The sequence below is a fragment of the Protopterus annectens genome, chromosome 11.part0 (genome assembly GCF_019279795.1).
Source record: "Protopterus annectens isolate FY-2018-M chromosome 11.part0, PAN1.0, whole genome shotgun sequence".
In the NCBI taxonomy this organism is placed as follows: Eukaryota; Metazoa; Chordata; order Ceratodontiformes; family Protopteridae; genus Protopterus; species Protopterus annectens.
The window spans coordinates 1,199,229,553-1,199,246,784 of NC_056745.1; the positions used below are offsets into that span (position 1 = coordinate 1,199,229,553).

At 41.6% G+C, this 17,232-nt stretch overlaps 1 protein-coding gene across 1 annotated transcript in view; it reads right to left on the minus strand.

The window, feature by feature from the left end:
• The window catches only part of LAMB1 (laminin subunit beta 1), a 1,172,470-nt gene that overhangs the window by 814,935 nt on the left and 340,303 nt on the right, over positions 1-17,232 (minus strand). Inside the window, exon 5 of the mRNA XM_044088561.1 lies at positions 7,488-7,676. Coding sequence (XP_043944496.1) covers positions 7,488-7,676 — 189 coding nt within the window. The remainder of the gene's footprint in view (positions 1-7,487; positions 7,677-17,232) is intronic.

Consider the following 17,232-nt stretch of genomic DNA (forward strand, 5'->3'; position numbering starts at 1 on the left):
TTACAACAATGGGAGTGACACTGTTTTTGAGAGATTAAATTTGAATAATCCTGAGTCAATTAAATGGGGGATAAATATTCATAATGGACTCAACTGGAGACACCACAGCCCAAGCTGAGCTGTTTTATACAATATCATGACTAGTCTACACAATTGATGGGCACATGTGCCATTCTGGCTTTTCATATACCACATTACTGTAGTGTTTTCTGTTATTATGATCAAATGGCCCAGTATGAAGTCAGACTGGAATGCTCTCAGGGCCCAAAGTGGGGTCACCACTTCCTTCACATTTATGTGCTTGTCTCTTATAGCCTAGCTCCAAGTATCACTGACATGAGGTTTAGAAACATACACCCTCCATGCCAGGTTTACTGCATCTGTAGTTAAGGTCTGCTCCCCCACCAAACCATTCCATGGCTTGCTCTTGTTTATGCTGATTGCCTCTTGGGATGAGCAGAATCCACTAACAGAGTGGTTGGTGGTGTTCTACTCATAAATTTCTTAGAAACAATGGATTTTCCAGACGTATAAGAGGCATCATAATGACAGATGCTGCCATGGACAAGGGGGAAGGGTCACAAATTTCCTTGTTAGGAGTTCCCATCTCTGGACCTGGTTTGAGAAAAGAAGCTTCATTGTCAATGCCCCTCCCTCTCCTGAGGAAGGAATCATGGGACCCCCTTCTGTGTCTAGTAGTGCTCCCAGGACTGTCTTCCTGGTCTCGGGTTCCAGGCTGGAGTTCAGAAGCTTGAAAGAAAATCCAAGGCTAATAAGAGTGGACATCATCAGGGCCAGGAACCCCATCTTCTGCCAAGATGAAGCTTGAACAATACAGTCATCTAAGTATAACACAGGCATATGTAGACCTCCTTGTTTCTAAGACAAGCAAAGAATGGGGGTGGGCACTTTGTAACAGACAGACTGAACAGTATGGAGGTGAAATATAAGTGTTGCTCCCCATGAAAAGATGTACAAAACCTGTAGTTGTTGCATCAAAGATGTGAAATGTTTAAAATTGCATTAAAAGTACAGTTGTGTACCTACCATAAATGTAGATGTTCGAGTGTATTCACTGCTGCAGTCATTACACTTGGGTTATGGGTTATCCTGCTGGCAGGCTACCCACAGTCGGCCTGAATTCCAAAGTCCTGGTCCGGCGTCAGTTGCTGTCGCCTCTTCCCTGACGTCAGTGTTCCAGGGGTATAAAAGATGCAGCCGACACCATTTTCTTCAGTTTTTCTTGCCCCAGATGTCATTGCCCCCAAAAGGGTAGGCTAAAAATTCTGCCCAAAAAATTCATGCATTAACATAAACATTACCTTCATCTACAAGCAAATACACCACATAGGTTGTATAGAATAGAGAAGTACAGACAAGTCCCAGCAATGAAAGGGGGAAGGTGGGAGGGTAACCTGGACTGCAACAGTGAATACACTCGAACATCTACATTTATGGTAGGTACACAACTGTACTATGCTCATCGTGTTTCACTGTTGCAGTCATTACACTTGGGGTGAATCCCAAAGCTGAGGTTGGGTGGCTGGGCCTAAATAGACTTAGGAGTGGCTATGAGGCCCTGCAGAACTGCAGTGACAAAGCCTGCTCTGGATTTAGAGTAAAGAGGTAACTGGTAGTGCTTTGTAAAAGTGTGCACTGAAGTCCAAGTTGCAGCCTCCAAAATGTCCTTGGTTGGTACTCCTCTGAGGAAGGCTGCTGAAGTGGCTGCTGCTCTGGTTGAATGTGGCCTAATACCCTTAGGCACTGGCTTGCCATGGTGTAAATAGTAGTGGCTTATCCACTTTGAAATAGTCTGCTTTGAAATAGCTTTTCCTTGCGATCCTGCAGCATATGACACTAAGAGTTGCTCAGTCTTTCTGAAAGCTTTAGTTTTGTCCAAGTAGAGGTGTAGCTGTCTGTGTATGTCCAAAGAATGCAGAAGTCTCTCCCCCTTATTCTGTGGGTTTGGATAAAAGGTATGCAAATGAATGGCTTGGTTAAGAGCCACACTGGACACTACCTTAGGCATAAATGTTGGGTTTGTCCTTAGAGGGACCCTGTCTGGATGGAAAATAATAAAAGGTTCCACAGCCATTAGTGCCTGTAACTCTGAGACTCTTCTTGCTGAAGTAATTGCTAGGAGCAGAGCTGTTTTCCATGATAGGTATTTTATCTCAGCTGTATTGGCTGGCTCACAAGGAGGCAGTGTGAGCTTTTCCAAGACAAAATTGAGGTCCCATGCAGGTATTGGCGCTCTCCTTGGAGGTCTTATGTTTTTGGCCCCTCTGAGGTACTGCCTTAGCAGTGGATGTGAAAAAATAGGTGGTTCCGTATTGTAATGAGCTGAAATGGCAGAGGCATGGATCTTAATTAATGAGAAGGTTAGGCCTTTGTCCAGCATCTCAGTTAGGTACTGTAAAATCTGAGGAATATTTGGTACAAGTGTGTCAATTCCTTGTGCCTGGTTCCAAGCACAGAATCTCTTCCATTTTTCTGCATAAGATTTTCTATTGCTGGGCCTTCTGGCCTCCAAAATAAAATCCATAACTGCTTTAGAGAGAGGTGTGTTCTGAATGGTTACATTATCCACCATGCATCCAGATTTAGGGTTCTGAGTTGGCTATGCATGATCTGATTGTTTTGTTGGGTCAGTAAATGAGGAAGTTGAGGTAATGTCCAGGCTGGGCCTTGAGACAAGCTCTTTAGGATTGGGTACCAGTGCTGGCGTGGCCAGTCTGGGGCAATCAGTATCATTTTTGGCTTCTCTTGTCTGACCTTTAGGAGTACCTTGGGGAGGAGAGGCAGTGGAGGAAAGGCATATACTGTAAGGGTTTTCCAGCTGAATGATAGGACATCCACTTTCCATGCTTGTTTGTGATAAGTCCTTGTGCAGAATCTCTGTAGTTGGCAGTTGTGAGGGGAAGCAAATAGATCTATGTCTGGGCATCCCCATTTCCTTGTTATCATGCTGAAGATTTGTGGGTCTAGTTTCCACTCGTGAGGATCCATGAGGTTTCTGCTTAGTTCGTCTGCCAGAGTATTCGTCTTTCCTGGCAGGAATTGTGCTTGCAGGTGTACTTGATAAGTCAATGCTGTGTTCCACAAAGTCATGGCTTGTCTGCAGAGGGGGTAGGAATGTGTGCCTCCCTGCTTGTTTATGTACCACATGACTGTAGTATTGTCCGCCTTTATCAGCAGTTGTCCTGGATGAAGTAGATCCTTGAAGGCTGTTAGGGCATTCTGTACAGCTAGCATCTCTTTTTGATTGATATGAAGATGCTTTTGGCTTGCGGGCCATGTGCCCTGAGTACATTTTCCTGCCATGTGGGCCCCCAAGGCATAATCTGATGCATCTGGTGTTAGTGTCTGCCTGGCTGTGGGTAAAGTGAATGGCTGCCCCTTGTTGTGGTGACAGACCTGTGCTCACCATCGAAACTCCTGTTGCAGGCAGGGAATGAGGGTAATTAATGTTTCCAGGCTGTGGCAATGTTGAGTCCAAACACTTTTTAGATACCATTGTAATTTCCTCATATGCAGTCTTGCATATGGAATTAGCAGAATACAGGATGCCATGAAGCCCAAAGCCTGCAGAATTTTTCTTGCAGATAACTGGGTCTTTGTTGCCAACATTTCGAAGTAAGAAGTCAGTTGCCTTTGTTTGTCTGGCGTGAGATAAGCCATCTGGGCAGTTGTATTTAAGCTTGCACCCAGGAATATTATCTCTTGAGAGGGTACCAGTTTTGATTTCTTTTCATTTACTGTGTACCCTAGGCAAATTAATAATCTTTTTACAAACGCCAGATGCTTCAGTAGAATGTCCTTGTTCTCTGCTTGAATAAGGCAGTCGTCCAAGTAAGGATATATTTGGATTCCTCTTTGTCTGCAAAATGCAATTACTGGTGCCAGGCATTTTGTGAAGACCCTGGGCGCAGTAGATAAGCCAAAGGGCAGTGCAGAGAATTGGTAGTGCATTGAGCCAGCTATGAATCTGAGGTATCTTCTGCAAGATTGTCTGACTGGGACATGCAGGTATGCCTCTTTGAGGTCCAAAGTTACAAGCCAAGCATTCTTGCCCAGCATGGGCAGAAGCTGCTGCAGAGTCAACATTTTGAATTTTGGAACATCCAGAAAAGTGTTTAGAATAGATAGGTCCAGTATTGGTCTCCAGGCTTTGTCCTTTCTGGGTACCAGGAAAAGTCTTGAGTAAAATCCTTGTCCCTGCTCTTGCTGTGGTACTCGCTGAACAGCCCTCATGTCCATGTGTGATGAAACTTGCTTTTGTGCCTCTGCCCATTGATTGTGTGGCAGGCCTGGCATACCTTTTGTCTTTGGAAGGGTGTGAAAGTGGAACCTGTAGCCCTGAGACACTATACTCAAGACCCATTTGTCCTGGGTGATCATGCGCTAATTTTGTGAAAAAAGTGCTAGTTTTCCCCCTAAGGGTGCTGCCAAAAGATAAGTGCTTGGCATTGGCAGAGGAAAGTCATTGGGACTGTTTCCTATATGGCTGTGATTTGTCTTCTCCGCTTTTGGAGGTAGAAGCACCCCACTGTTTAGGTCTGTATGAGCCTTGGGGCTGGGATCTGCCTCTAGGGCATCTGTATCTGCCTCTTTGTGGCCTGTCTGACACTGGAAAGGACCAATTCTTAGAAGGCCAGTTCCTGCTAAATCTGGGTGGCTGTACCTGTAAGAAATCCTTAACTGTCTGCATAGATTTCACTTTATCCTCCATTTTCTTTAACACCTCTTCTGCCTTAACACTAAACAAAGTATCATGCTGTAATGGAGCATCCAATAATTTTGCTTTAACATGATCATGCAGATTCTGTTCCTTTAACCAAGCATGCCTTCTAATGACAGAACCCGTAACAGCGGCCCTGCAAGAGGCCTCCAGTGACTCAAAACCACACTGCATTTCCTTGTTTTCAGAACATTCAGAATTTGTCAACATTTTCTGTTTAAGCAGTGACATTAAGTATTGCTGATATTTAAGCATATGAAACTGACAATTTAAAGCCCTTACGGCCAAGGTAGCAGAAGTGTAAACCTTTTTCCCCCCATCTGTCCAGAGCCCTAGAATCCCTATCAGAGAGGGCAGGGTTTTTTGCAGTGGAAGCCTTGACCCCTTTGGGACCCTGAGATATAGTTTCTGGGTCAGCAGCAGGGTTTTTATATAGAAATTTATGAGAATCTGGAACCCTGTAGTATCTGTCTGGCTTAACAGGTGCAGGTGGTAAAGAGTCAGGAGACAGGCCGGACTCTGAAAATACATCATCTACAATGTCTAGAACAGGTGGAATAGCAAGAGGTCTGTGTTGATGTAGTAAAAGAAAGTCTCCGAGCCTTTTCTTAGATTCTGAGTAATCTTGGCTCTCCCAGTGAAAATGCTCCCTCACGGTATGTAGGGTTTCCCCAAAAGAATAATCCTCAGGAGGAGAGGCTGAAGGAATAGATTCTTCAGCATCAGAATCCTCATAGGGAGGAAGAGAGTATCCCTGTTCAGAAGAGGAGTCAGAGGAAATGGAAACCTGATCTGAAGAGTCATATTCTGTCTCTTGCCTAGGCCTCTTATTCAGAGGGAGATGGGAACCCCTGATCAAAGTAATTAGGTCTTCGGCCATTTTATGCATCTGTTTCTTAGGCATGGAAGTCTGTCCAGGAGAATGCTGTACTTGTTTCTTTGTCTTTAAAGCTGTTTTAGTCTTTGACTTTGAAGCTGAGGTTGGCTTGACATATAACTGTGTAGGTCTGAAACCACCCTCAGAAGCCGATGCCTGCTCAGCGGCTCCAGACCCATCTGAGGGAATAGTTTCTGAGTGTCCAATACCTTGAGTATCCAGAGGCCTAGTTGGCTCCACGTGGGAGTCAGAAGCGGCCTGTGGCTCTGAGGTAGCGGGCGTCAGGGGCTGTGAAAGCGCCTCACTGAGAACCGGCAAACCGATGACTGGCCTAGCGGAGGCCTTGTCGTTGGTTTTTGGACCTCGAATGCCTGTCCTTTTCCTTGCGTTTTTTATAAACTCCGGTCGTCGGCTGTTCCGACGGCAATATATAATTTAATCTTCGGCCAAAGTAATGAAAGGCGAAATCGTACCGACGCTTAATAGTGGGTTGGTTAAATGTAGCGCAAAACCGACAGCTAGCAACGTCGTGGTCAGGGCCTAGGCAAGGAATACAGTAAGAATGAAAATCCTTATGAGGTATTTGCTTCCATCAAGAAATACAATTGTTAACTTTTTCTGACATTGATCTGGTGCAAGAATAAAGTTTCCCCAATGGGGTTACTTAGCTTTAATGAAGACTTTGGATCTGAAATTCGATTTCGAAAAACTCAGGAGTCGGCCGACCGGCACTTGCGAACTGCTTTTGCTTTGGGCACCGCGTGGCAAGAAAGACTGAAGAAAATGGCGTCGGCTGCATCTTTTATACCCCTGGCGCACTGTCAGGGAAGAGGCGACAGCAACTGACGCCGGACCAGGACTTTGGAATTCAGGCCGACTGCGGGTAGCCTGCCATCAGGATAACCCAATTGTAATGACTGCAACAGTGAAACACTATGAACAACTTGTAATGTGTAGTGTGTGCTCAACTTACACTGTTAAGAGACAGAAATAGGTAGCAGTATATAACATACTTTAACAAATCCTTGCTAGTATGTTGCGCCTGCGACATACATGGATAAAGCCCTGCATACAACTCAGGGGACCTGAGTTCAGCTGGTGGCTCAGGCGACTGATGGAGTGAAGGTGGGGGGGTGTACACTACCATCTCTGGCTGGTGGCTGGTTCTATGGGCATCTCCTGTAATGCTCCCTGGTGGAGGCTGGGGATGTAACAACTAGGCGTCATGGTCCAATGGGCAAAATAGTGTGGTGTGACAAGGCTGAGCCGCTATGGAGGTGGGGTGATACACTGCACATCCCCACTGCATGACTGCCCTGGGATGTTGCCACAAAGTTCAGTGGTTAGAGGAAGTAACAGGGGTAAGACATAAGGAGAAGTCCCCTGGTCGGATGGCCAGATCCCCAGGAAGAGCTAAAGAAATGCGCTGGCCACAGTCCTATCAGAAATAGTCTGGGGACTTGGGAAGTGATCAGTGGACATGAGGCATTGAATAAGGAACTGAAGAATGATCCAAGACAGAGACCCCCCCCCCCCCCAAAAAAAAAAAAATCCTCTCTGGGACAAAGTCTTAAGAAAGGATGTCTGCAAAGAAAGACATAAGCACTTGAGGCAGAAAATCATTTTCTTGCCTTCAGAGTATACCTTCTACTACCTCAATCCCTTCTTCCCAGTCCACTGTTTAGGTACAGCACTAACATGTTATAAGTAGAAATGTTTCATGACATAAACATTCATTTTTTTTTTCCTTTCAGATTTTTGATGCACAGCACTGCAAATGACAATATGTAACTTAGGCCAAGAGTGTTAAAACATGAACTACTAAAGTGCATAAACAATAAATTATATTTAAGACTTTTAAGTACAAACCTCTCCTTCAGTTGAAGGTTCAATGTCTGAATAACGAGCATCACAAATGATGTCATCAACCTTCTTCAGCGGTCCAGATGGAGTTCCAGGAAATGCTGACTCACAGTCATATGCAAAATGCCTGTACACCTGCCATGTTCTTCCAAAGTCTGCAGATCTTTCAATCACCATAGCAGCAGGACGAAATGTCTGCAGTTAAAAAAGAATACACATGAAACATGTAAAGTGTTTCAGTCTCCTACTACTCCCACCAACATTTTTTGGCAAACAGTACAGTGCATCAATATTTTGAAAATGGAGATCAGCAATACTGGGTATGCTACACACATGCACATTTTGTCCTCTTAGGCTTCACTAAATTCCAGTCTTTATTTGGGAAGGGAAGAGGGCAAGAGTCAACTGGGATAAGATGATCATCCCAAAAGAACAAGAGGTTTATGATTACCTGATTTAAAGGGATACTTTGGAGCTACACAGTAAAGGCTGTAACACATACCACAAGCAGAAAGCTATAATTTAAACTGGAAAATTTTCCAAAACATTTACATAAAAGAAAACAAACCATGTTAACATGTTCACAGTTGCAAACATTATACTTCCCATATATTCTTTTACACAATTATCATCAATCCAGTATTACATAAATTGATCAATTCTTGCCTTCCCTTAAACCTCACTCTTGCTCCAAAACATTATTATGCATGTATTGCTCCCACAATTTTCATTTATTTTGTAATTTCCTCCTATCTTTTTCAAAAGCTCATACTTGTAGTTTTTTTTTCTCCATTGCAGTGTTCACTGCTTCAAATAGAGTTGGCTTAGACTTTGATTTCCATATTTGAGTAATCGCTTTTATGCAGCCACCAGAATTAAACTTAACAAGGTCTTACTTTCTCTAGGCAATAGTCTTGTCCAGAAGGATAGAGCCCACAAATGAATCAATAATACGTCCTGTTTATTAATGGATAAATGTGACAAACATCAAGAGCGAAAAACCACTGATAACAACATGTGGACTTCACCAGATTTCTGATGAAGTCCACATGCTGTTATCAGTGTTTTTTTATGTTTGTCGCATTTATCCATTAATAAACAGGACGTATTATTGCTTCATTTGTGGGGTCTATCCTTCTGGACAAGACTTGTGTTTATTTTTCGTTGTGGACAGTACACTATTCTTTCTCTAGGCAATCCAAATCTTGTATCCCAGCTCAAAATCCTCAGTTACACCCATTTGCTCACCCAATATTTCTGACGATACTCTGCAGGGAATTTTTATGGCAGGCTTATACATGTTATTCTGGTTAACATAATTATTGGTCCAGGATACATAAAGTGTTTACTATGCATGAAAATCAGCATTTGGCTAGATTACTGAGAGAAGAGTCAGTGTGGCTTTCTGATCATGATGTGATGACAGCAGTACTGGAGGGAGAGGGAGTTGGAAGTCTAGAAAGACAGAGAGTGAAAGCATATGTTTTGGAAGATGAGAAGGAAATGGGGTGGTTAAAAGGCTTGTAAGGAAGATATGAGAGGATGAGGATGGTGATCCTTGGCAACTGAAAATAGTACAAGTGTGGCAGGAACTACAAGAAAGGGAAGGAAAGAAGGAAAACAGGAAGCAAAGGGAATGGAGAGAAGAAAGATAGAGTTGCTAAAGGAGTTGAGAAACATCCAGAAGGAAAAAAGAAGGATATTTTAAGCTGAAATAAAATAAAGAGGGAGATTAGGCAAACAATTCAACAGAAGCCAAGGATTAAAAGTTGTGTGAGACAATAATTGTTGTAGAGAAGATATTTGCAACTAAAGTATTGGTAACAAGATTGAAGCAACAGGAGATCAAGATGTGGGTACTCCACGTATACCTGGAAAAGGAAAAAAGAATGGAGATAAAGTTAGACATTGTGGAACGAGGTTAAGATTATTATCAAAGAGTTGTATTTTCACATTTTCTGATACAATAATAAGGTTAATTAGGAGATATGAGGAATTGGAGGAAAAAATTAAAGTGGAAGGGTTCCTCTCCGATAAGCTAAACAGAAGAAACACTTTCCTCTTTATTATATGCATTACATTTATAACCACTGGCAAAGAAAATAAGGGACTCAGAACTGTTCCTAAGGTAGATGTTAGAGGAAGAAAGAGTTAACTGGGAACATAGGGAGTGTAATGAGTTGGCAGACTTTAAAAATTCCCGACTGGATTAGCACATGAGTTTAATTCACGAAATTATTTTTTTCAGCTGGGATACAGGATCTGAATTGCCTAGACAATAGTAAGGCCTTGTTAAGTTTAATTCTGTTGTCTTCCAGAAAAGCAATTGCTAGAAAAATCTAAACCAATTATACCTGGAGTAGAGAACATTGTAACAGCAATAAAAGACCAGGAGGTGTGGTCTTTAAAAAAGGATAGGAGTAAATTATATGAAAAAAAAATGGAAATTGTGAGAACAATACAAGTAGAAAAATGTTTTGGAGAATGAATGTGGCTTAAAAGAAGGCAGTAATATAATAATTTATGTAATGCTGCCTAAACTATAAGATATATAACAAATTGCATGATGCATAATGTTTGTAAATGTGAACCTGTTAATATGGTTTGATTACTTTTATATAAATGTAAGTTTGCTTATGTCACAAGTTATAATTCAATAAAGGTGTTAAAACTAGTTTTATTCCGAGACAGAAGGGCATCAAGAGCAGAAAGATGAAAAGTTTGGGTTTCTTGAGATTTCAGATGACATGAAATTAAGTAAAACAAAAAAAGGTTGCTCAAGTGGACAAAGGCCAAGAAAAAAAGCAAGGGTAGCAACAAATACAACAAACATAATGGCTCAAGGTCACCACGGTCTGAAATCAGAAAGTTTTATTAATGTATTGATTCAAACTTTTGATTTCAGACCATGGTATCCTTCAGTCATTACGTTTTTCTCTGACATGAAATTAACCCCATAAGATAGAAACAGGTTGACAGAGTCAGTTATGGGAAAGGGGTTGTTAGCAATCTGGGATAGGTTGGAGACGGGGAAATCACAGAGAACCAATGGACTTTCCTTAGAGTTGTGGATGTGTGTATGAATGAGGTGGTGAGGAGAATGGTCAAGTTGTTTAAAAATATCTTAGAGGGAAAAGCAATTCCAATATCATGGAAGGAAGCCCTAATTGAAGTTATAGATAAGGAGGAGTAGGATTCTAATAAGCTGGCCTTGTATAAGCCAATATCTATTTTAAATCATGGTTATAAATGCTACCTGCTGATACTGATAAATAGCTTGGGTAGTGTAGTAGCTGAAATCATCCATCCAGAACAAAAAGGGTCTGTGGTACGGACAACTGACAATTTGATAAATACTTTATTACTGGTGAAGGAGGAACAAAGAGAAGGGAAGGAGTTAATGCTGGTTTCTTTGGACACTGAAAAAGTGTTTGACAGGGTTAGATGGCATTGGATTACTGGTGAGAAGGGGCTTTCCAGAGAGTTTGGTTGGGATGCGCATAAGAAGGGTACAACAAGGGTCAAGATAAGGGCAAGTCTTTCAGGTAAGACTGAGATACAGAGGGGGACTAGACAGTGGTGCCCCATGACTTACACTGTTTGTAATTTACCTGGAGTCTTTAGCAATGGTTCTTAGGAAGAAAAGATCTAGTAGCCACAAATGGTGAGAGCAAGAGAAGAAACTGACGTTATATGCAGATAAAGTATTGTTAACAGTAGTGAACTCAGAGCAAGATGAGGAAGATATTTGAAGGGTAGCAAAGGATTTTGGGAAGATCTCATGGTATAAAGTTAATCAGGAAAAGACAAAGATGGTGAGGGTGAAGTCAAGACAAGAAAGCCAGAGAAAAGAGGAGAAAAATGTAAGAGTGGAGAAAGGGATGACATATCTGGCCACATGGTTGGAAAATAAGTGGAACAGTCAACAGAGTTAACATACAATAGAATTTTGGGAAAGGTTAAGGTACAGCTGCAGAAATTCAGAGGGTTATACTTGGCATTAGATCAGAAAGTGCAGATACTGAAAGTATTTGTCATGACAGAATTCATATATGCTGGGCAGGCTTTTTGGTACTTGCCTGAAGAAAACTACTGAAAAAAGTAAAGCAGATGTTTAGAGATTTTATATGGGAGGGGATAAAGCCAGAGTGGGCTGGGAGAGTATGGCTGGAAAGAAAGAAAGAAAGAAAGAAAGAAAGAAAGAAAGAAAGAAAGAAAGAAAGAAAAAGAAAGAAAGAAAGAAAGAAAGAAAGAAAGAAAGAAAGAAAGAAAGAAGAGGGATGACAAGTTCCTAATTTAAAGTTGAATCTGCAGGCAGGAATTGTGGCGGATTTGATAAGATAAGCACAATAGGAATACAAAGCAGACTGGAAGGATATGACTTTTTTAAAAGAAAGGGGGAATTTGAAGACGGGATTTTATTAACCCGTTGTCTGAAGTACTGTGAGAGCGGTTAGTGAAAATTGGACAAGAGAGGTGTAGCAGATGATCCAAAATGTATGGAAGACAAATATAAAAAACAAAGGGAAATTACTATGACTATAGGAGGGCTGAGAAAGTAAAGGGAGAGTGAGATGACAACTTGGAGATGGAGAAGGAATCAGAAGGTGATAAAGTACTGGTCACAGGAGGTGGTAGGAGGAAGAGAAAGATAGGGAAGTGATTCAGATAGAATGTGACTTGATAGATTAGTATGGGAATATCAAGGTGTGATAAATAAGTGGAGAAAAATGGAGGGACAGGTAGGACAGAGTACATAAAAAACAATGATAATTATGGAAGCATAGGGAAAGAAGAAAGGATGGTAAGCCACTCTATTTTCTTTCTCCAGTTATTTTATCCTTTTGTTCCTTTACTAAATTTCTTCAATAAATCCAGCCTCCTCTTATCTATCTGCTATGCCATTACATTCACTCATCCCTATTGGTAAAATCTCCTTTCTCCTTTCCCATGTTGACATAGTTCTTAGAATACTGTCTGATACTTTTTAAATACATTATTTGTATAACTGTTGTTGTTCTCCTTAAGAGTTTGCATCCAGAATCTTAATCTCTCTATTTCTTGAACTCACCCTCAGCTCATCATCAATACTTCCTACTTTGATTTGTAAACTTATGTTTGTGTCATGCATACAAAACTTACCTATGTAGCTCTAAAGTATCCCTTCAAATCTGGTAGTCCTAAACCATCTTGTTTTATGGGTAGACACAAGTTATCCCACCAAACACTTGCCCTCCATCCCTCCCAAATAAATTCCTTCAACTCTTCATTAATTATGATATGCACCTTTCTCCTCTGCTTGATAAAAATATGCCTGACCAGTACATAAAACTAAGCGGACTAGAAACATTTCTAAAGCTTATGTCTTACGATCCACATTCATAGTCAGGAACATCTAACTTGTCAACTTTTTGTATTATCTTTTGTTTAGTCTCTTCTCACATATCCTTAGCTGCCATAAGAGAATCCCTTAATTCCATACACCTAAATACTCCACCTTATCATGTCCCCATAACCAAGGGTATTGATTAGGCAATTCATGTAGGGGTACATGGTTTACCATTACAGCCTTTGTTTTGGCTTCATTTGTTTTATATTATGAAAAGGCTCAAAACTCTCTCAAAATGTTGCAAAACACTGCAATATTCTTTTCTGGATATATCAAATTCAGAATTATATCTGAAAATAAAACTTAACTTTTCTTGATTACTGTGCAAGTTATATCCTTGAATTTGTGAACCTCTTGTTTTGCTTGCCAGTGAATCGAAACATAAAGCAAACAACAAAGGGGAAAGAGGACTCCCCTGTCAGTTTCTTCTTTTCACGCATAGCTTGTGGGAGAGGAACCTTCCCACATTAATTCTTGTCTCTGACCCTTTCTACATCTTCCTATTATTCTAACAGGGAACACAAACACTACCATTGCCCTATGCATAAAATCCCAGCTGACTCTACTGAATGCCTTCTCTGCATCAAGACCCACTAGCAATAGTGGCATCTTCTAATACTCTGTTTCTCTCAGGATCATAAGTGTTTTGTTTGTTGTCAAATGTTTGCCTTCTCTTCACAAAACCACATTTAACTAGTACATCTGTCAATTTTACAAAACATTTATCATTACCATAGCTAGAACACACAGATACTTTATAATTAAGTTTTAAAATTGAAATTGAGCTACATAAAGCTGGTTCTGAAGGGTCTTTACCCTCTGCAAGTAATACAACCACCACAGCTTTCTTCCAAGAAGCTTGCACTTTCCCTCCTTTTAAAATAAAGTAACTTTATTACTTTCTTCCCTTCTAACTTCCAAACTGCAACAGAAATGCCATCTGTTCCAGAAGACTTCTCTGTAAATTGATTGTACACCACCATTTTAACCTTATCCCCCTCCTATCTTACCTATTAATTTTTGAACCTTGTCTTCTTCTAACTTTCACATAAATCTTCCATAAATATTTCCATTTGTGCCTTTTCTTGGTTCCTCATTCCTCTGGTTTATACCAGTTTTGATAAAGTTTCTAAATATCTGTAACACTCCGAAGGATCTCGGGTTACTTTTCTTGTCTTAGGCTCTCTGACATTGGCAACAGCCTATTCTACTTTCTACTGCTCAAGTTGCTGCGCTAATAGATTCTGGATTTGTTGCATAAGGCCACTCTAGTGGCATAGAGGGATAAAGCCTTGACTACAGCCCAGATGACTCAGGTTTAGTTAGTGGCTAGTGTGACTGATGGACTGTCAGGGAATGGATGAGTGTGTACACCCTGGGTGGGAATGCGATTGTTTTCAGTCCTGTAGGAGAGGCATGGTCCAAAGAGGGTAGTTGCCCTCTGACACAATCAATGAACACGGGATGGGAGCATAAAAAACTCCCCAAAACAAACACAGCTGAGCTGAGCCCCCAGGACACCCTTAATATCCACATCCAGCCCCAGAAATACTGGAGTACGTTGGGGGTAGGAGAGTAGCTGGTATACCTAGCATGGCATTGGGGCACTGGGGGCCAGGCCAGAAAAGATGAGGCCTGAAGAGACCAAATATTACTTGCTTAATAGCAACCTTTCTAACCTCATGCATATTATCCCAATAGTCCCTCATAATCACCTTGAAAATCCACATGCCCCCCCCACCCTGCAAAGGTAACCACCATGAAAAACTTCTCCAAAGCTAACTTTGGGCTCCTAAAAACTGTTGCGGAATAAGGTGAAGTCTCAAGACTGGAAAAACTCCATTATCAGCCTCAACAAAAATTTGAGATCCCTCATCAAATCCTCAAAAGCTAGCTATGAAAACAGAATTGCAGCAGATAGTAAAGACAACCACAAGGCCTTCTATAGTTACATAAAAAATCTCCACAGCAACACCCAGATTTGCTCTGCGCTACTGCACAATGGTATCTCCTATACCAAGCCAATAGATATTGCCAATATACTGGCCGACAGATTCAGTGCCAACTTTACCCTCTCTCCCCTCCCAAAGGACCAATCACAATACCAGTAGATTGCCAGGCACTCAGTATTACTGCTGCACAGGTTTAAACAGCACTGTCAAAGGCCAAGAATACAGCTTCTATGGGACCTGACAGTATCCCTGGCTGTGTTCTACATGAACTACAGAGTGAACTGGCAACACACCTGTGTGCCCTGTTCAGTCACAGCCTCACCTCAGGCTTTGTCTCTACAGAATGGCACACTGCTACAGTCATCCCTCTCCACAAAGGAGGAGTGACTACAGACCTTGGGAATTATCGCCCCATTAGCCTGACGAGTCTGATATGCAAAGCTATGGAACTCATCATCATGGACATAATAAACAGGGATATAGGAAATCTCCAAACTCTGGATCCCACACAGTTTGGTTTTGTGAAGGGTAGATCATGCCTGCTCAACCTGGTCAACTTCTTTGACTCAGTCAGTGGATGAAGGCAAAGTGGTTCATACAGCCTACCTTGATCTGGCCAAGGCCTTTGATACCATTCCCCGCTCAGGAATCATAGAAAAACTCACTAAGTTATGCATCAACCCATATATCACTAGGTGGGTTGCAAACTGACTCACAGATAGAACCCACAGTGTGAAAGTAGCTGACTCCAAGTCAGACTGCCGACCAGTCATGAGTGGAGTCCCACAGGGTTTGGTCCTGGGTCCTCTCCTGTTTGGTATCTACTTCTCTGAAGTCCAGGCCAACACAAAGGGACTCTGGCTGACAAAGTTCACAGATGATTGCAAGTTGGGAGCTATTATTAACTCCCCAAGTGATGTTGACATCCTGCAGAAAGGCCTCACTGAGACCAACGACTGGTGTCAGAACCATGGCCTTAAGCTCAATGTCAAAAAATGTGTTGTCATCCCCTTTGGGAAAAACTTAGTTCCCATGAATTACCACATCGAAGGTAGTCCACCAAACACGGAAGGCATTATAAGAGTTCTGGGAACACAGGTTAACAGCAACCTCTCTTTTGACCACCACATTGACACTGTGGTCAGAAAGTCCTTCCATGTGGCACATCTCTTTACTAAGCGTTTTGCATCCAGGAAGAAAGAGGTCATTTTCTCCCTCTTCTCTTCCCTCATTAGGCCAGTCATCGAGTACAATGCCCCATTTGGCATGTACCTCACTAGACACCTGCAACAACTGGAGAGGCCGAAAAAGTACCTCACAATGATGATCCTAGGCCTTAAACAATTGTCCTATATGGACAGACTCAAAAAACTCCAACTATTCTCTATCTCATACTGCCTGCTTAGCGGCGATCTCTGCTTGTCTTACAAAGCCATGCCTGACCCAGCTCTGTTAGAAATGCTACATCTAAAGAAATCCCAATCCCTCCACACCACACACTCCAGAGACCTCAAACTCATTACCACAATCAACAGAACATGCTGGAGGGACAGTTTCATAACCCAGAGACTGTCCATGCTATGAACAGACTTCCCATACATGTCAAACAGAGCACCTCACTGGCCCTCTTCGAGAGAAATCTTGATGAGTGGATAGGTAATAGAAAGTTCATCCCGGGAATCACTCCAGTGGCTCTAGTCGACAGAAGCACTGGGAATTAATGTCAGGTGGCATGATGCCAGGTAATCCTATGGGCAGGGCTTGTAAAGGCTCCAGGGCCACCTATTTTCCCCATAGCATTCAGAAATTGCCCATCTCCTTGCTTTGTGCAATTCATCTTTTTTCTGCAATACTGACAGTCTTTAAATAAATCATATTACTTTGCTCCCATATCTCTCTTAATGCTACCATATTTTTAAACTCTGTTTAAATTTTATCACACTGACTTCTGAAGAAATCTTTACATTCCCTAATAATTTTTGAATCGGTTCCAATATCCTATTCCTCTCTTTTTAACAACTAAGGAGGCACTTTGTTACCCTGCATCTTTATCTTAGTCTTTACTGGTGCATTATTTGAAATAGATATTGGATGCATTTCCAAGCCTTCAATTAAATACCCGTGCCCCTGTGAAATACAAATTCTCTCCAGTTATTTTACCTTGGAAAATAATAATTAAATTCTGTCTTGAGCTTCTGCTAGAAAAATCACTTCTCTCATTCCAAATATTCTCACATATTTCTTCAGAAACATATCCTCTTTTTTAATAGTTTGCTAGCTAGGTCTCCCTGATACATTCTCACTACTATAAATTAGGTTTCAGGTCACACCCAGAAAGCTAATTATTTCTCCCCAAATTCTCTTAAGCTCCATAATAGCAGTTTTTGAAGGAATATAAATACATACCAGT